The 20,838-nt window shown below is 47.4% G+C and overlaps 1 protein-coding gene across 1 annotated transcript in view; it reads left to right on the forward strand.

Moving 5' to 3' along the window:
* Positions 1-66: 66 nt before the first annotated feature.
* LOC122375249 (lachesin-like) overlaps positions 67-20,838 on the forward strand; it is a 51,632-nt gene continuing 30,860 nt past the window's right edge. Inside the window, exons 1-2 of the mRNA XM_043354526.1 lie at positions 67-355; positions 16,263-16,397. Of these exons, the coding sequence (XP_043210461.1) occupies positions 305-355; positions 16,263-16,397 (186 nt within the window). The 5' untranslated portion in view covers positions 67-304. The remainder of the gene's footprint in view (positions 356-16,262; positions 16,398-20,838) is intronic.

The raw sequence follows: 20,838 nt of genomic DNA on the forward strand, positions 1-20,838 counted from the left end.
ATCGGGATGAAGGTGCTCTTGTCGTTCTAGCAAGAGGCAAGACTGTTCTTTACATGTAGCAATTTAGACTCTTCGGTTCGAAAATAAAGCTAAACAGCATTTTAGGTAAATCAAAACTGTCTCAAATCATTACTCATAAGCGTCTTAACCGCGAACAAACGCTGAACATCGCACACATTTACTGTCATTTCAGATCACCTGGCTGCGCCGGCGCGACTGGCACATTTTGTCGTCCAACCTGCAGCTCTACATCCAGGACGAGAGGTTCCAGGTAACCCACCCAGGCGGCTCGGACGAGTGGAACATGCACATCAAACCGGTTCAGTACTCGGACGCCGGCAGCTACGAGTGTCAGGTCAGTGTTCAGGGCGTCCCTCAGAGTCCGAATGGTCAAAGTTTGGAAGATCTGTGTGGGGTTAAACGATAGGCTACACCTAAAACATGGGAACATTCAGGTATGGAAGAAAAGAGCGCAGGGAGGGAGAGCCGCCACGGGCTCCGACCGACAGCAGGGTCCCGGAGCGGCCCTAAAGCCGGCCGCTCGAGGTCAGGTCGGGTCGTTGCCAGTGGGAATGGCTGGCCGCGGGTCGCTGACTCGGTGACAATGCCAGCACCGGAGCGGCTTATTCAGTCTCCGTCACAGAACACCTGGATTACGGGAATGGGCATTAGCCGGCGGCTTCGGCCCGCGGCGCATAATCTGTCCGGCCATATACCGGCTCGCCAGCTCCAATGAGAGCCACCACCCGTACAAAACGGAACGTTACATTAGCAGCGGTCTGAACAGGCCGTCCGCGCAAGGCGTGCCCTATCGAACAGGCCCCGGCGGTGCTCCCGAGGCCGATTTATGAAGTTATCGAGCAGGCAATGACCTGCAAAATGGCGGCACATGCCGCGAGACGCTTTATCAGGCGTCTCGGTCGCGGCTGGCTGCCAGCATACCTGCAGCGCTCTCACTGGCGCTTTGTCAGCGGGTGAATGGCGGGTCGGACCGAAATCTGTCCACGGTGCCGCGCTGCCGCCGCGCGCCGTCCGCCGTTCTGACGTCCACGGGCCAGAGGTAACGCGGCCTGAAGGGAACTTCATAGCGTGGAAGGCAATCGCTGTCAGCTTTATGAGCCCGTGACGTGATAAGGACGGCCTGTGAGACGCTCGCCGTGAAATTTTTACCCTGCGCAAAGTTTCAGCGACGTGCGACGCTGTCGTCAGATTTTCAGGAATGCCGAGACACGAAATTGTCCCGTCACGCGATAAACTAGCGGGGCGAGGAAAGCGATACGCACCCCGGGCGAGGCTGACGCTTCGCTGCCTTAAAACAGATCAAAAATGTTGGAGCAAACATCATGGTTAATATGAGAATATAAACAACATTCTTGTCACATATCGTACAAAAGTGTGATATGGAAACATGGAATTAAAACTGTTCAATGACAAAGTGCTCTAGCAGTCCTTAAGCGAGAATGTAGCCTTGCACCCTATTTCTTCCGTCGTAAGGCTGTGCTCAGCCCTCAGTGTTGCCATTTTCAGGGATCGTGTTTTTCATTTCAAAGTTAAGCTTGCAAATTTCATTAATTTAGGCTAAGCTAATTCTTCTAATTTGATTGGAGATGAAACAGAGGAATTCATTCTTGAAAGCACTATTAAAATAAAGGAAATGCTCGTCTTTTACTCAAACGAAGCGCGCAAGCAATAGAAGAAATGAAATCCTTAGATGTCCTAGAGCCAATCTGAAGTCATTGTCGCACAAAGGAATGTCTGAACGCATCTTGGATACTTGAAAAGCTGTCAGCCATTGCAACAGAAAAGAGGTAATGCTTGAAATATTAGGTTAAAGTAATTTCAATTCAACTTATACACACACACACACACACACACAAAACGTTTATTAAGGAACAAAAGATACACGAGAAATAAAGCATGATCAATGAAACATATGGCACAATGTAGCAACATAAAAGTGATAGCAGAGTGGTGCAAAAGCGCAATCGCTTAACTCGAGGCACCACTCTGGAACAAAAATAAAACATGTGAAACAACCGCCGCCGCCGCTGACCAGTCGCTCATGAGCGGTAAATTTTGGTGTTCCATCAGCCGCTCAGCTCTCGGGATTGCAAATTTTAAAAACTTTGAATGAATTTATTTGTTACTACGAAAATCGATTTGTTTTTGTCAAAAACTTTTGAAAGGCGTAAGCCATTTCTCGACTGCCCTCGCCACTCAAGCGATCTCCGTGGATAAGAATGTTCAATTTTTGGTCGGGTGAGTAATTTGCAAAATTTTCTCCCAGTATACGAGAAGCGTTATCAAATAGTGTTTTCCTTTGGGCATCATAATTTCGACAGAATATTACGTAGTGGCGGACATCTTCCTTGAAGTGGCCGCAAGAACATTCAGGCGAATCTGCTTTGTTGATTTGAAAACGATGAGAATTTAGACAAGACATTTCAGTTCTTAGTCGGGTATGAAGAATATTTCCAGTTTTTGAGCCAATTTTGTAGTAGTCTGGGGGTTTGGGCATCCCTAGTCGCTGGTTAATTTCTTTTTTGAAGGATGTATGGGGCAAGGATCTTAATGATTCTGGGAGGTGGTTCCATAGTTTGGCAGTTGATAGGAAAAACGATGACTGATAGGATGTGGTGCGATGTGGTTGGAGTGTATGGTTCCTGTGATTTCGCAGGGTCCTTCCTGTTCTTTGTGAGCGGGTGTCCGGTATGATTGATTTGATGTAGTTGGGAGTTTTTTGCATGTGGCTATTGAGTGTATGATATAGTGTTATTTTGTGCATCTCTCTTCTTGTTTTTAACTTGTTCCATCCTAGGTCTTTTAACAATTTGTCAGTTGGTGTTCTAAATAAAGTGCCAGTCACAAGCCGAGCCGCTCTGTTTTGTAAAACTTCAAGTCTCTGTGTGTCCTGGAGCGTAATATGTCCGTCATAAACTGTGTCGTAAAAGTCAAAATGTGGTCTCGTGTATGTTTTGTAAATTTGATCTAAAATTTCTCGGGGGATGTATGGAGCAATGGAGTACAATGGGCTCATGGCTCTGTTTACCTTTTTGCAAATTTCGTTAATGTGCTGATGAAACCGCAAGTCCTTTGAAAATGTCATTCCCAGATGAGCGTGGTTTTCGTGAATGGGTATTATGTCGTCCCCAAATGTAAGAGCAGGTGGTGTGTTTTGTGGGCTGCGCGAAAATGTCTGTTGTATTGTTTTGCTTACGTTGAAAGTAATCGCCCATTCTTTACCGTATTTTTGTATTTCATTGAGATCATTTTGTAATGACGTCTGTGTTGTGTTCAAATTTTGTTTTGTATGGGATGCATAAAGCGATACGTCGTCTGCGAAAAATAAAATGTCGTTTTGTGTTCTAGTAGAGAGGTTATCGAGGTAAATGAGGGCTAAAAGAGGACCCAAAACCGAACCCTGTGGGCATCCGGCGTTGATAATTTCTGTTTTTGAAAAGGTATCGCCGATCTGAACTCGCTGTCGTCTATCAGACAAGTAAGATTTTAGCCAGTCGTAAAGTGAGTCAGTGATGCCAAATTCATGTCTACATTTGTACAAAAGTCCCTCGTGCCAAATTTTGTCAAAGTATTTTGAAATGTCCAGGTAAATAGCAGTAAAATCGCTTTCTGAGTCCAATGCTTTGTATAAATTATGTGTCAAGTATAATAATTGTTGTTCTGCGCTATGGCCTCGTCGATACCCACTCTGTTTATCTGTCAAGAGGTTATGGTGGGAAAGATGTGCATATATGTGTTTGTGGACTATTTTTTCAAAAACTTTGGACAACGAAGAAAGAAGACTTATGGGGCGGTAGTTTGTGGGCTCAGATGGGGAGCCTTTGTTTTTAAATATTGGTTTGATGTTGGCCTCTTTGAATTTGGAAGGGTAAATGCCTAGCGCTAGTGATTTGTTGAATAGTTTCGACAAAGGGGATGCAATTAAGATGGCAGTTAATTTTAAAAGTTTCACAGGGATGTTGTCTGGGCCGGTAGATTTGTTGGCGTCTAGGGAATTTAGAATTTGCAGAACTTCTCTTTCAGATGTGATAATTTTGTCCAGAGTGGGTACCGGCGAAGTGTCTGTTCTTCGAATAGCTGTCTGTAAGAGTGTCCCACTTTTGTCAGTTTTGGTTTGTCCGGCGAAAAATTCGTTTAGAAGGGTAGCCTTTGTGTAATTGTCAGTAAGTATTTCTCCGTCTTTTCCTTCAAATGGTGGGATGGTATCAGTCTTTTTGCGTCCTGTTATTTCGCGTAACGTCTGGTGATATTTGTAAGGGTCTCGTCTATGAGTTAAAAGCTTACGGACCTGTTTCTCTATATGTTGTCTCTTTAATTCCCTATTTAATGACGTCACTACGTTCCTTTGGTATTTCCAGCGATTCCAGTCGTAATTAGTGTTTGATCGTTTTGCTAGTTTGAAAAGTCTGTCGCGTTTTCTTATGCTTTTGTTAAGTTCAGTTGACAGCCAAGGTTTTTTACATGGTTTGATGTAAATGGTCTTTCGAGGAATAGCTTTCTCACCGGCATCTAGTAAAACATTAATGAATCTTTCAGTGGCCTCATTTACGTCGTGATCTAAAATGTCTTCCCAATCAACGTCAAGCAATAATCGTGTTAAAAGTTCTGAGTCGAGGTTCGAATAGTCCCATATTTGCCTGTGTGTGCCATTGCTTGTGTTTGATGGGCACGATATTTTGATGGATGCGATTACGGGGAAATGGTCAAGGTTTGAAAATGGTGACATGGTTCCACTACTAGCTATTATTTGTGAGTCACTAGTAAAAATCAAATCTCGAATATTCTGTGTGTTTTCGGTGATTCTGGTAGGTTGGTGGATGATCTGTTCGAGGTCAAGAGTTTCGGCAGTACGGTAAAGTTGATGGTCAAAAGGAGATAAACCGCTATGCTTGTACTGTCTGTCTCGGTTTAGGTAAATGTTCCCTGCATTGAAGTCACCTAAAATTAAAATAGCTGTCGGTGAGTAACACTGTGCGAGACAAACACTCTCCGTCAAGTGATCTAGAAAGCTATTTAGTCTGTCCGTTGTTTGATTTGGGGGTAAGTAAAGGCAGCAAATTACCAGTGTCATATTAGATATTTTTACTTTTGCCCATATCCACTCCTCTTCTCCAAGTTCGAGCTCGTTTAATCGCTTAATTGGCAAGGAAGCATGGCAGTACAGAGCGACTCCTCCACCCTTCCTAGTCCTGTGTCGCGTGAAGGGAGAGTGATATCCATTTAAGTTGTACATAGAACTAGGAATGTTATCGTCAAGTTTGGTCTCTGTTAAAGCGCAAACGGTTATGTCATTTAAGCTAAGAAACTGGGACAACTCATCCTTTCTACCTGCGGCGGTTATACTATTTATGTTGATGTGGGATATATTTACTTGTTTTTCTTTAAGGGGACCAGGATTTGGTTCTATGCCACCGATAAGCAGCAAAGTTTTTATGTTTTGCTTTGCGTTTAGACGTGACCATTGCTTGTGTGAAATGCTGATGACAAGGTACGAACTTGAATGAGGATGATGTGTTTTCAGTGGTTTGCAGGTTGATTTACAATTTTGTACGGGGATTAGGATGTTGAGGATGAGTGTACGTTTACCAGCGACCAGGGATGCCGGGTTGAAGCCGAGGGGTAGTTCAGTTGCTGTCGTCCGTAGTGGCGGGGGCAGTCGCTCGATTTTGCCGGGATCGGACGATACTGAGAGATGAAAAGTGAAGGAGATGCTCTCCCGTGAGCCGGCGACCACTGCAACACAAAACAAGTCGGAAAACTATCAAGCGGCGACGGCGGACGACACGTATAATATACCTGTATAATTTGAAAATTAAATCATCTTCCCTCCGTGGCCGAGTGGATTAAAGCGCCGGAATGCGACGCTTAACCGGTAGTGAGAGCCCGGTTCAAGCCCCGGTGCGGGCGGCCACATTTAGCTCCTACGTGTAATGGCGTGCGTGTCTGTGGCAGGGGCCGCACAGAAGCCAGGTAACGTGAGTGAGCGGAGGGGGCCGTGTCCAGTCGTGAGGGCACGTTAAACGTTCGGACAAAATTCTGCCATACAACCGGAATTGCGCGATCGGGTGGTGGGGTCAGGGTCAGCACAACAAGCTATGCTTAGTGCGGGCTCTGATTCCTCAAATCCACCCATTCAACCATTCGGACTAAATTTATAAAAAAAAAATCTTCGCAAAAATATTCCAGCAATTTTTATGACAGCTTTATTAGATACGCTGTTTCGAAATTTATTTATCTGTGAATAAAATGTGCGTACCTTGTCGATATTCAGCGGCGCAACTCTCCATTGATCATTGTATACAATATTGCGTGTTTCTTGGCGCATATTGTGCCATCCATATGTGATGACGCGTCGTCGCCGTAAGCATTGTCTCCCTATGCCAGCTCATCACACTTTATATGCAAGGGGCGAGGTACCTGCCCTCGCGGCCGGCATACATATGCGCTGGTCTGACAGGAAAATGGATGGCCACGGCCCAATCTGGTCTATTACGGACTTGTTTAGTGTTTATGGTGGCAGCCTCTAGTGCAATGCATCGTCAGGTTATCATAATATGCGTGAAAAGCTGCATTCATGGCTGATAAAATGAGCAGCCAGGTGAAACTGCTGTAACAGATGAATGGGAATTGCATCTTAACCTTCCAGGCGGTGGGGGGGGGGCATTTTTTGCCCCCCCCTTTAGTTTTTTCGATATATCTCGAGAACCGCTGTGCCGATCGTCATCAAACTTTCAGTACCTTACCGGGAGCAGCTAGCGCACATGGTGACCAAAAATTTTCCAAAGGCTGTGATAGGTTGGCCGCTAATGACGTCAGAGTGACGTCATTTTTGCCATTTTCGACCAAAAAAAAAGGTTTCGCGGGAAGAGCTGTCAGGCCTACAGCTTGAGAGATACAGAAAAATGTTTCAAACATAAAAGGTGTGGAATTAAAAGGACTACAAATCTGCTATTTCGGTTTTTCGATTTTTTTATTTTGACCCCATAAAATCAAAAAACAGATTTTTTGAATATGATAGCCAAAAAATCCAAAAAGTGTTTTTGAATTTCGAAAAAATGGAATATATGTGATAGCCCCTACCGCCTTCTATCTACATACCAAATTTGAGATCGATACCTCTTTTTTGGCCAAGTTATAGCGAAAAAACTGTTCAAAATTGATGACGTCAAATTTTCAAACTCAATTTTTAGCAATTCTAGACCTCGTAGCGCAAAACAAAGACCACCATTAGACTCCCCGTGACGAGCTGCATCGAATAGATACCAATTTTATGCAAAAATATCAACTTTGAAATTTGACCTTTTTTGACCTGACCTTGACCTGACCTCCACCAGAAAGTGACCTAAACCGTACCTGATGGTCTGATAACCAACACCATTGAGTTGGAAATGAAAAACTGGCCATAAAACATGCATCGCATAACCTTAGTAATGTTGGGCTCATGTGGTGACCTTTGGTGACCTTTGGTGACCTGACCTGTGACCTGACCTGGTATGACCAGTGACCTCTAATAGCAACATATGTACTAGACAACTGACGCCTTATCGCTGATTTTCGACAAAATGCGTTTTACTCGGTGTTATAGCGCTTTCCCTAGAAGCCCCGTGAACGGTGAAACATTTTATCTTTGACCTGACCTGTGACGTCATCGGTGACCCCGAGGTCAATGAAATTTGGTTTCCTTCGACAAATTTGACAGGGCTATCGAACGCCGTTTGAATTTTCTGGATCCGTCCAGTAGTTTCGGAGATACGGGGGGGGGGCAAAAAAGTGCCCCCCCCACCGCGCGGAAGGTGGCTGGTAGGCCCACCGCCTGCCGGGTTAATTGCTATCGATAGGCGTTATCACAAGTGTATTCGCGGCCATTGGGGCGACATAAGAAAAGAAGAAACCAACTGGCCCCAAGAACTTTAAATTATCAGTTAGCATGCATTTTTTCCTTGATGTGTAAAGAATTTACCATTATTTGTTACAGAAAATTGCATTTAAAATCTTCCATTTATGCTTTTTTCATCGTTTGCACAATATGTTCTTTTACTAAGCTAGAAACACTAATTAGAAATAGTTCCCGCATCATCAAGAACAATAGGGAAGGCTTGAAGTGAATAAAATAATTTAAACGGTTTTGTAATCTATGTGGAGGCTCTTCTAAAATTGCCTGTAGAAATATTGAAGGCAAAAGTTCAACTTTTTCACAAGACGGATGTCTATAAACCTATTTAACTTGTGACAACTCAGCCGGTATTTCGTCGCCTACAGCCCAGCTTTCCCTAGTGACCGATAGAGGCGCTGCTATCGATGTCCGCCCGTGCCGCCTAACGTTTTAGCATTTATACTCATCTGAATTATGTTTAGTGCTGGTGTTTTACGAAGTGCATAAGTAACATCCTGAGCCTCCTGATCACTGCTTTAACACTCAACACTGAATACAACAGATTTTACACGAAATGGGATTCGCTTTGCACTTTAACCCGCGCCCCGCTGGGGGGGCAGAATCTGCCCTCCTCCCGTTTTTCGCCAATAACTTCTAAACGCGTTACGCCAGCGACGTCAAACTTGCAGTAGCTTATCATACATCAATTTGACACGTTCCCTGAAAATTTGAGCGAAATCCGTCGGAAAATTTTTGAGAAATTGACGTTTTAGTGACGTCATGTTCGCCATTTCGCCTCAAAAACGGCAAAATTTCAAACGCCGCTAACATCTTCATTTTTAAAGCAATCAAGACGTAACAAAAAAGGTTATACGTGATTCTACTTTGTCTATCAAATGGCTATCTCGGATTTTTGAAAATTTTGAATTTTGGACCAAATTGTTTTTCAAAAAACTGACTTTTTTGGGAAAATATTTATAAAATTCAAAATTTTGAGTGAATCCAAAAATACGGAATATATGTCAAAGAAGTGGTCTATGTGCACCTACATACCAATTTTTAGAAGAATCGGTTCAAAAATGTGGGAGTTATTTAAAATTTTATGACGTCACGACACACAAAAATTTTGAAAAATGATTTTTTTGGATGTTCTAGACCTCGTACGGAAACAAAAATAGCACCATTCGATTCGCCGTGAAAACTGCATCAGATAGACACCTTTTCAGGCCTTAACAACCAACTTCAAAATTTGACCTCACTTGACCTGACCTTGACCTGACCTCGACCTGAAATTCATCCAGAGGTGGTCCATATCACATATTGAGTGTGCCTATTGAATTCTATGAGTAAAATGACCCATAAAACATGTGTCGCACATGCCCTTTTCTATATTTTGTTTTTGGTGACCTGACCTGACCTGACCTGACCTTGACCTTGACCTGTGAATGACATTGTATGCAACGAATATTGTCTTGGTAGTCTAAGAACACGTTTGGGGCAATCAGTCTCAGTCCATTCTTCGGCAACTACGGTGCAAGGCCGATACTGTAGAAACTTGCATTTTGTACCCTTGACCTGACCTTGACCTGACCTCTGACCTACTTAAGCAAAAAAATTTGGGCCCTTAAGATCCGCCTTGTTGAGAGCTTTCGATTGCCGTTTTCCCCGTCTTTCTACGACCATCGGTTCGGAAGTTAGACAGGGGGGGGGGCAGAATCTGCCCCCCCCCCCCCCCAGCAGGGCGCGTATGGCTGAATAGCCCAGCGGGGCGCGGGTTAAGAATTGCACTCTTCCCTCTATGCTTCCGCATGGTGCAGTTTTAACTGATTCAGGCGCGTATAGGAACGCACTAACGTCTCGCGGGGGTCAATTACATCGGGAGAGGATAGTTCCCGCCTCCCGGCGGCCGGGGCGCTACATAAACATGCTATATTAGTGTCAGTGACCGACCATTAGCCCGGCGCGCCAATGATTCTAGATCCCCAGAGGCGACGCGCCGCCCCATTAACAGAGTTTCTATCGCCGCCAATGGCGCAGGGGCGCGATGTCATCGCGTCCAACTATGCATTTCATTATATGGTAGAAATCTAGATGGTCGTAAGTTCGACTTCTGGGCCGAGTTTAGTACTTCTAAAAAGACAAGGCGTGACGGTCTTGGCTACGATTTTATCTCCGTTCAACAGTAAGTTTTACGAAATCGTCAAGTGACTGGCGTTGACCGAGTGTCTCTCCGATCCTGCCAGCGTTTACCGACTGGCCGCGCTGTTCGCACGTGAAGTGACACCTCTGTTGGCTCGCAGTCCTCTCGGTCCGGCCGAACCGGTCCAAATTGAATCGCGGAGCGCTGCTCATGAATCGCCCGGAGCGCGAGTGAGCGTCGGCGTCCAATTTCCTGCGCCTCTCCGCTGTCGCAGCCGCTTCGAGCGACGACTCAATTGTACTGTAGTTGCCGTCCCGGTGTGGGTCGAGGTCCGAGGTCGCCCGGGTCGAGGAACTCCTCACGGGGCGGGCGGTGTCAGTCTCTGGACGGGGGCGCTCCGGACGACCCCCTCGGTCTCCGGGAGTGATCCGGCCTGTCAGCCCGCCCCTCCGGCCTCCACTCCCGGAGCCAGGCTAGCTGTCAGGCTACGGCTTTGGAGAGCAAATCTAAATGTCATTTGAAGTCTCAAAGATGTTTTTCATATTCATCAAAACTCAAAGGTTGCACCTTTTAAGGCGTATGTGAGATTCTTTTCAACTTACTCCAGCAAGCTTTTATGTTGGAAATAGACAATTGTTAGAATTGTGTTTGACTATTTCAAACAGCCTGCAGTTACGTGCAGTCAAAGTAGCTGGAAACATGAATGCCTACATACATACGTAAAATTCCACCAACTACTTTCTCAACTCACCATACTTATTGTCACTGCTCAGCTCAGCACATGCCAATCTTTTAGTCATTATGTCAGGTCACCAAATTGTCGTTTTATCACAACTGCAGTAACGCCCAGGGACAGAACCCCGCAGATCCAATGCACCTGGAAACGACGTCGACGCTACACTACCATTGTGCCTTTTTTACCGCGTATGAAACACCATTGTTCTTCCGGATTTGGCAGGCACCCGGGCCTGCTTTTTCCGCGAACGTTCGCTGTTCCATCTTCTGAGAACAAACGCTGTACATTAGTAACGCTCACACAGCTGCCAACAGAGGTTCGGACCGGAGAGTACTGAAAAATTCATCGTGACACCAACTGTCGATCAGGAATGACATTCCCGAGCGTACGCCGCAAGTAGCGTTTTGGAATGATGGTGTTGCCTAACTCGGATTACATTGAGACACACTGTGCTAGATGTCACTATTTCAGAGACATTTTCTGTAGCACATTCGTGAGTAATGATCGAAAGCTGTTGCATTGCATCACTTGGAATCGGCAGCATGATTGCTATAATAGTAGTGATCTGATAATTCCTAAAGCTAGTATTTTGTAGATAGCGTCGTTAATTTTTAAGCCTTTCGTCAGACATGGAACACGCCATAACGCCACGTGGCAAAACACGCCATAAACGTTCTGACATCATCAAGCCAGGGTCTAAGCGAAGCCTACAGGTCCATACATCATCAGCGTCGTCTTTTACAGATGATGAAGCTGTGAAGTCTAGAACGCAGAACAGGTGCTGTCCATCAGATCACTCCCAACGTTCCTTTATAGCACAGGCCACCGGAAGCTCACTCTCGTCCGGGACCAAAGACGAGTGCATTTGGTTCTGTCAGAGACTGACGTTAGTCGTTAGAGAGCCCTGTCGGAGCCTGAAGTTAGGTTATGTAAGAGACTGACGGTTCGGAGACTCTCTGAACTCAGGCCGGTGGCGATTTGACAGTCGATTTCTGCAGAGCGGATAGGGTAAGAGCTGTCGGGAAGCAATAGATACCTTGTTGTGAGCGGTCCGAGACGGAACGGCCCTGCCGATGTCCGCCAGTAACGCCTTTCAATCAGTCAAATGGGTACCAGAGACCACCAAATCTGACATATCGGACGTCTTTCACTAATGAAATGACCACCTAACCGCCTCCTTACGGCTCAGCAGCCAGCGGCTGCTCGACCGGTTGTGTTCGCACAGGGAATAAGAACGGCCGAGCGGCCGAGGGAATAAGAACGGACAAGCGGACATCCTGGGCTTGTAAATTATCGTCTTCGTTTATATCGAACGCGTACATACGGCAATAAGGTATGATATCATATGTCTAGGTGATCACTGGCAATGCATAGATACCAACGTATGGCAATTGCTGTTCAGCTATTTCAATTGTCTGCTGAGATGACAGCAATTCACAAGCCCAGTTTCGGAAATTCATTCGGTTTTCTGGTGGGCCGGCTATATTGGGAGCACTATCTTCTGGAAAGTGATGGCACAGCATTCAGGGTGTATCTATCATTCCGAGAAGACCAACAGATCCCTTACCTCGGCGCCGTGACGGTCCACCTCTGAATAATACAACAGCAACAGTCCAGCTTACGGTAATGTGGCATGAATCAACCATTGAAATTTCCCATCCTTAAAGATGACTTAGAATTTAGATGATCATACTTTCATTATATATTTGTAATGCGTGCGGTGCTGTTTTTCTTTCTTTCTTTTTTCATTATAGTGTTTACTTTCTTTTCTTTTCTTTCAAACCCTGGCCTCGGTGCGGCGATGCGATAGCATTGCCACCCTACTTATAATTGGAAAACAAGACGCAGAAAGTGAGACACAAAATCGTTGTGTTCGAACTTGGAATCAACAAATTTACTCGGGTTCGATCATGAAAGCTGGTGCTAACATAAAGCTCATGTAGCATTTGTATGCTCCTGATTAGAGGATACAGCTCACTGATGCCTGAATTGCATACAGCGCTGAAGCCCACGCTCGCACCGAATAAAATGACCTCATTTAGCACCCATGCATTATTGCACTTACAACCATTGAGCAATCACATCACACCATCACTGCTGCACACAAGAAAAGGAATCCGTCATTCCAAGCGTAGATGCTTGCGTACTAGGGGACTACCGTCGGTCTTCCCCATATCGTATGGTGGTCACGGACCGAGTGTCTCATCACGCGCTACTAGGGGGGGGGGGGGCTGGAGTGGGAGGGGGGACTCCGAGAGTCGTGGTAGTCCGTGTGGCCTGTGCTCTGCGTGTCTGGGTCCCATACGGCCACAGCCCGGCCGAGACGAGGCTTTTCATAAACTGCCATGATGCATGTCTGCGGTGGTTCTTTATATGGTGTCCGTGTTCCTTTGTGGGTAAGGGCCTGAAATTATCTAAAAAGGTTCATGCAGACTCTATACAGTCATGAGCATACCACACATCGTCGAAGACGATGTGTGGTATCGAAGACGTGTGCCCCATCGAAGACTTTTCAATACAAGTCGGAGTACCGGGACCAATAATAACTTTTACCCACTACCCAGTGAAAGTCCGTTAAAACAATTTCAAACATACCACACAAGTATTGTTGCAATACCAAACACCTCTATTTCGTATCAGCATTTTTCACGACGGGTACTCTATCGAATGTAAGTACCTCCTTTGACCAAATGGGCACCAAATCTCTTTTACAACATACGTATACCGTCACATCATGAATTTATTTCAGTGTGTAGAAAATAATCATTCCGGTTCCCACCGGTGGTATATTTGAACAGGTACAGAGAAAGCGAGTGAGAGCAGCCCATGGAACTGACCATGGAACTGAGCAGCCCCTGATAATTTGAAAAATCAAGCACATAAGCAACTGTCAAACTAATTACTTCTAAGGAACACAATGAACCTAATTTGGCCAAATTTGCACCTAATTTGACCGCATCTGCACCCAATTTGACCAAATTCGCATCTAATGTGCAGCAAATGTGTACCAGATAGCCGTCTTGAAAACTGCTATTGTTTCGTATAGTTCAGCCACTTTTTGTAGCGCTTCCTATCGCCGACAGATCGCCCAACCCATTAAGATAGCGGGAAAATCATGCCGCCTCATGCGTCACTACAAGGCTGACACTTTGGCCACAAAGTTCCACCTTTCCCTGATATACGGACGCCTGGGTGGCAGCGAATGACGCATGCCCCGGTCCCGACTTTGTGTCCCTTGCGGGCCGGCCGTGGCCGCACGCAGGCCCTGATATGGGCTCTGACAGCGCGCCAAGTTTGATGCCCGGCACTCAGCGGAGATGCTCAGAGGCAGATGCAACGATGCAGAAGATGAATCCATCGGGCTGCCAGAGGTCATCGGAGTGGTCAATGCCTGAGCTCAGACATGTTTGCTGTCGGAGTCACATTGGACCATGACAATGAAGACCTTATTTCTCAAGCTTTGCTAATGCATTTTAGTGATCCTTAGTTACCGCAAACTCTCCTTGACTTGCGCACTCTCATTAACTATTTTACATCGCCATCTCTCGGTCACAGTCTCTCCAGTTCGGTAGTGACCGGTAATGGCTGTTGGACGTGGCATTGATCTGTCATGCTGGTCAGTCACTTCCTGAGGCATCCGCCGACCTCTCTGAGGCCATAGGCCTCTCTGAGACCTCCCTGAGACACTCTCCACGGGCGTCGGGATCGACTGATTGCAGCCGTCTGCCGAGTCTGCCCCCAGACCAGCCGCCAGACTGGCCGCGGATGGTGGGATTAACCCTGATGACAACATCAGAGGCGGTAGACGAAACCAGACGGTCACGCCAGACCCGCCGATTTTCTCCAGATTGGATGCGATGCTGTGGACTTCAGCAAGCTGCGGTTTCGATGATATTGATCAAATTGTATCGTGTGGGGCTTGAGAGAGTTATAAATAAGCCAAGGCTTTAGCTAGACTATGTTCGCAGGAGAAGCATAAAATGAACGGCGCATGTAATTATGACGTCTAATATTTTACATTTGATTCCACTGAAGCAGTGTATTAATCTTTATGTACCTATTCGGTTTCTACGAAGTTCTCAGACGAATATTTGAGCATTCTGCATCCTGAACAAAATTCGAAGAATCCCCAGTCTTCCCCGCACCTTTCACTCCCTCCCCTTTCCTCCTCTCTCCGGTGTCGTATTTCCACGCTCTCTTCCCGCCGTCGCCGCCGTCGACCTTCCGACTCGGGTTATTTCGCCTCAGGCGACAAGACGGATGCCGAGCGGTTACAAATGACCGTGGGGCGGCGGCGCGGGAGCCGCGGCGGCCGCACCTTTCCCAGGGTTCTGTGCCAGCTCCGCCTTCTTCTCCGCCGACACCGCCGACACCGCTGGACAGTTTCCAGGGAGTGAACTCCGCCGGCGTCGATCGTCGCTGGCAGCTCGGGAGCCAAAGGGCGATTTCGATAATTCAGCATGGTCGACCGGTGCTGGCGGCGCGGCTACACGGCGGCGATAGAACAGCGACCGGGGAGGGTTGGATGCAAAGCCTGTGTCTTCAGCGGGAGAAATGCTGCCAGTCTGTCGCTATAAAGTAGGATCAGCGCTCATGCAGTTTCATGAGATTTGGAAAAAAATAACTAGACTAAGGTGTGAGGCAATTCGCGTTCGTATCGTTGATGTTAAATGCATTATCCCCGTTCAAATGTTTGCTTTTTATTATAAAGAGGATTCAACCGTGTTGGTCATACATAAGTGTTGAAAGGGATTACGGGGGCTCAGAGATCCCTCTCTGTCGAACTGTCACGTGGATTTATGTGGAGCACGAGGCGTTCTGAAAGGACAGCGGTTTTCACTTCAGCTGGAGTCACGAGCAACCACCACCCGGCCTGATTGAGGACCAGTCAAGACGAGGCTCAGCCTTCCCCGTCCACTGCCAAAAGCAAGGAGTGTCTTTTATTGGCCGTTCATTCTCGCAGTCACTCTGGACAAAATCTGGAGAAAAGTGTTATGAAAAGTGCTGCCTGGTACAAAGAGAATGAAACATTTCAACAGTGCAACTGAGAAGAAAACTATGAGTGTGAGCTTGTGTAGCTGCAAATATGGCGCTATTTCTGGAATTGATATTGCTTCTTACGGGAAGTTCTAACATGAAAGAAAGGAAAATGTTTTGTTGAGCTCTTGTCTCGCATGAAAAGGCTTTTGTGTCCCAAAACTAATCCCACGATGCACCATATGCTGTTCTAGAGTGATATTGATCCATCAACTCTGCAAGGCCTAGACTTACTAGAAAGAAGAAATGTCTCATATGATACTAATAAGTTATGCAAGCTGGAAGTTAAATGACTCAAGCCGTCAAGGACTGACCTTGCTGACCTGTGTGACCTCTCCTCGCTGACCTGTGTGACTTCGCTGACCTTTGTGACCCCCGTGACCTGTGAGACTTCGCTGACCTTTGTGACCCCCGTGACCTGTGAGACTTCGCTGACCTTTGTGACTATCTCGCAGGTGACTGACGGTGAGCAGGTGCTCTCCACCTTCATCCACCTGCGAGTGAAGAGACCGCGGGCTCTGATCAGCGGCACCCGCCAGTACCACATGGTGCCCGGTAGCAGCCTCAGCATCAACTGCACCGTCATAGAGGTGAGAGGAACTGCGAGCGGCCCGCGTCAGTGACCGAGGGACACTCGAAAGAAATTCTTACAATCGACACCTTGGGCGAGATGCACAGAGTTCCTCTCATTCACATGGCTAGTAGCAAGCTACGTGGTGATATATCATCCTAATTCTTTAACTCAATATTCAATATTGTTGTCACTGTGAAACGTCACACTTCGGGAGAGCTCTTATCAAAGCATGAGTTTAAAGTTTCTTTCATTTTGGTCTTTAAGTGCCTGCTCAAATACTTGCCTACACTCCTCTGCGCCCGACGAAAATTCACACAACCTCTCCGTAATCTCTCATATGCCGAGCATCGTTCACCTCCATCACCTCCACACCACCACTTCTTGTGTTCCCCACCCACCGGGCATGTCGCCATTTCCATACAAAGTGACGCGCAGGTGCTACTCGGCTGACTCCGTAGCCGTGGGAGTTTGTTCCAGTGTCAGACACTGTGACCTAGCATGGCTAGCCCAGCAGCTGAGGGAGTGGCAGACAGGTAGAGGGGGTCAGCTGCTCTGGAGGGAAACGGAATACCGTCTGGTCGGGCGCCAAGGGGGTCGTTACTGCCGGCGGCCAGGCGGTATATGAGCTGGCGACACCAGATGGAAACAAAAACTGTGACGATACTATGCAGGATGACAGAACAGGGTACGACAAAACATCACACGGAGGGCGGGTACACACATAGCATAAACACCGTGCCGCGAGGCGATATACTAATGTGGTATGTGACACTTTTGGATACCGTCTAGACGAATGCGGTGTGGGTCGCGCTGCCATGCATGGCGGCAATGCAGGTTACGTTGAGCCATGAATTTCGCCCGCCTCCGGTCTGCATACAATGCATGTTAATGGCTCCGGTACCGAGCAGGTAGCACTGGCAGCTGGTGAGCTGGTTACAGCTGGTCCACCGCTTCCAGCTGACCCCGAGTCCCGGGTCCGCGGCCGCCGCACCGTCTGGGTCCTCGGTCAGCTGCGATGGCCGATAGGATCGACCGTGAACGCCGACCGATGGAGGTCAGCCGGCCGGCCGGTCCTGGCGCCCGTACCGCCACATTGACCTTCACATGGACCCTCACAGTGACTCTTACATACAGTGACCCTATCAGTGACTCTACAGTGACCCTCACAGTGACTCTTACAGTGACCCTATCGGTGACTCTTAGTGACCCTCACAGTGGCTCTCACAGTGACTCTCAGTTAACCACAACTCCCTCGTAGTGACTCTTACAGTGACTCCCACAGTGTCTCCCGCAGTGACTTTCACAGTTAACTGTGAACACCGACCGATAGAGATCAGCCGGCCGCGGTGCCGGCGTCCGTATCGTCAGCGTGGTCCCCAACAAAGAGCCTAACAGTTGACCACAGCGACCCTCACAGTTGACTCGAGTATAACGCGGCGGTCAGCGGTCAGCCTCTGCAGGGGTTTCAGTCGCAAGGGATACTGAAATGGTTGCCCTACAGACAGGGAACTGTCAGTCCAGCACAGTACCTATTCACACATATATGTATGTACTTACCATGTAGTCTGTCGTCCTACAAACAACATGCAGGCAGTAGCAGGTATTCTGTCAGAGCATGGTTCTAAAGACAAAACCGATTGCTGTGCCAGTCCTAACTAATTATCTAATAACAGCAGTTACTAAGAGATACAGTACCTGTTTTGTGTTCCAATGATAAGGAAGCTCGAATTGGTCTCATGCCATTCCTTATCACAACAATTTTGTAATATATTTAAATTCTTAATAAAACCCATTCAATTATGCCCGTTTCGGCAGTCGTTTTAGCGAAGATAAGGCCTGTCAGTTGCGCTTTCATCCATGGAGACAATCCATTAGTGGCACCACTGAACGATAATTGAAAGGTAATTGTCTGTTAACCACGGAATGGGCTCATGACAGGAGCAGTCTTCAGAGGAGACGCTTTCCTCAGAGAGCCAATCGAAGGCGGCGCCGTTTGTGAGATGGCGGCGCCGTCCTTTCTCCACCGAGCTGAGGCGCCGCTGGTTTAATTTATTAATGTGTTTGTCTGGCGTGATTGCCGGAGAAACGGCCCACTTACGGTCGAAGTCGCGCGTATAAAACCGCAAATGGCCCGGTAAAACTCATGTAACAGTGTCAAACGACCGTTTACTGCTCGCAAGCCCGCATCGCAACACTTCAGTGGGTGGTAAATGTTGTTAATTATTAACAGAATAGTTTGCTTTTGATTTGTGTTTGTACTATGCTGAACTGAAATATTTTGACAGTCGTGTCGAATCATTTTAACTACCCCTCAATTCTCCCGGAGATGGTGTCAACGCTAACGGCACATCGCTGTAGTTTTATTCTCAAAGGCAGAATTTTTTCTACTTCTTCCTCATATGTATATTTTTCTTGTCTCTGTTGTTCAGTTCAGACAGTTATCCCTGACCATTTCACACGCCCCGCTGACGTCACCTGAGGTCTGACGTCACACCGTGCCTGACGTCACTCGGTGAGTTGGTGCCTCCGGCCCGTCGCTCGTCATTCGCTCGGGTCCTCCGAGGGCGCCAAGGTATTTGGTATGCCTCCGCCGCCACGACCTACACGTTCAAAACGTCTACTAAAGGTCCTCACGACATGGGCGTGGTGGTCTATGAGGACTCCATGGGACATATGAGGGCAGCAGACTGTGACATGGGTAGTGGATTAAGTAATGAAGTGAAGACGATGCAAGGGGTGACGAAATGAAACCGACGTCAAACATAACTGTGGTGAAATCTATGGCATACGATTGTTTGAAAACTCTTAAACATAGTTAGATGGGATGAATTATGTCTTGTTGCTGGTGTATGAGCTTCTTTGATTCTATCTACTTTTGTCTGGCCCTGATATGTGTGGTAGTTTTCCTCAGTTGCTAGCTGCACTCTACAGCAAACAAATTTAATTAGCTATGCAATAACCTTCCACGGAAAATGTTAACTTCTAGCCACCCAAGATTAGACACGGTCTTTTACTGCGTGTACTTCTATAGTCAGGGGTGGATAATTGTGCCGAGTTGGGGTAGCACGAGCTTTCCCAATTCCACGCCGGCTTGGCTTTAGAGCCGCAACAGACGGCGGAGGTCAAGGTCACCGCTAGGGCGGCGGCGGATTTGCTGCGCCCGTGCTACCCCAACTCAGCACATTTGTCCACCCCTGTCTAAAGTTGCTGTCAGTTGCCAAGTGCACTGCAGTGGCTTATTGTGGCGTGTGCTCGGATACAGCCTTAATCTCTCGTACCGTGTGCACAGCTACGACTTCCTCTTTTGTGCCGTGTGCACAGATGTGACTTCAGTCCTTTGTGCCGTGTGTACTGCCGGGCTTCCCTCGCTGATCAATCGGGCCTGGTCCCGGCTGCGACTCTCGAGGAGCTCGGCTATCGGTCACGGACCGCCGCCCGGCCCGGCCCGGCCCGGATCGGATATCGGCCTTTGAGCCCGCCGCCGCCGCCGCCATCGACACTATATTATATACGGCATTCAGGTCAACGGACCACTATACGAGCCACCGCCGGCCGCCCTATTGAGGTACATTTACTTAATTCGCCTCTTTGATGCCGGTTTATTTGAGTTTTAGTCACTCCATTTCAAAGGTGAACGATTTCGAAGGAATTCATGACTTTGACGCGACGATTCAGCACGGACTTTCAAAAGGAACAGCGACGCTTACAAGGCAGCGATTTCTTCAAAGATATCACTCGTAGGGTACAAGTATGATTGAAATTCGTTTTACAGGTGTGCGCGGGAAGCCCTTTCCTGAACGTTAATATACGAGATCAAACGATTTCCTCTGGGAAATATCATAAACGTCCCGCGTGTCAGCGGCTGCTACTCCCGTCATGTCATCCAGATTCCAGGCCTTTCCGCCCCCACCTGCACAGCTTTTGGCTGTGGGCCGCTGGTGTTGGTGCTGGTGTTGTTGCCGAGATTGGTGATGATATTGGTGATGGTGGCGCTGCTGTTTTTTATCCGCTGTGTGCTGCTGGTGCTGTTACTGGTGAATGGTGATGGTGTCGGTGATGGTGGTGGTGCTGTTCCTTTTATCCGGGTGTGGGCTGCTGATAGGCGCTGACGCAGTAGCTGCAAAGCTGCCTCATTCAGCGCCGAAATCGCCGCCCATTAACAGCCAATCAGGGGCCTTGTATCGGCGCGTGGACCGGCCGTGGCCAGCGTCGGACCGAGCTGCTGACTGGGGGTCCAGAGGTCACTGGGAAGGGACCGGACCTCTCGCTGCCAGCCTGACGTCGGTGACGTCCGTCACGTCAATAACGTAATGGGCAGCATGACGTCAGTGACGTGATGTGTCACAAGTTGAATTTTAAACAACGAAAACAACGTGAAATACAAATAGAGTTCAACCGCTTAAGCTTAGGCGCAATATGCATCAGGAGCATTTTTACCAAGGAAAAAAACTTAGCCG

This window comes from Amphibalanus amphitrite, unplaced genomic scaffold (assembly GCF_019059575.1).
Source record: "Amphibalanus amphitrite isolate SeventyFive unplaced genomic scaffold, NRLGWU_Aamphi_draft 001803F_arrow, whole genome shotgun sequence".
Classification (NCBI taxonomy): domain Eukaryota; kingdom Metazoa; phylum Arthropoda; class Thecostraca; order Balanomorpha; family Balanidae; genus Amphibalanus; species Amphibalanus amphitrite.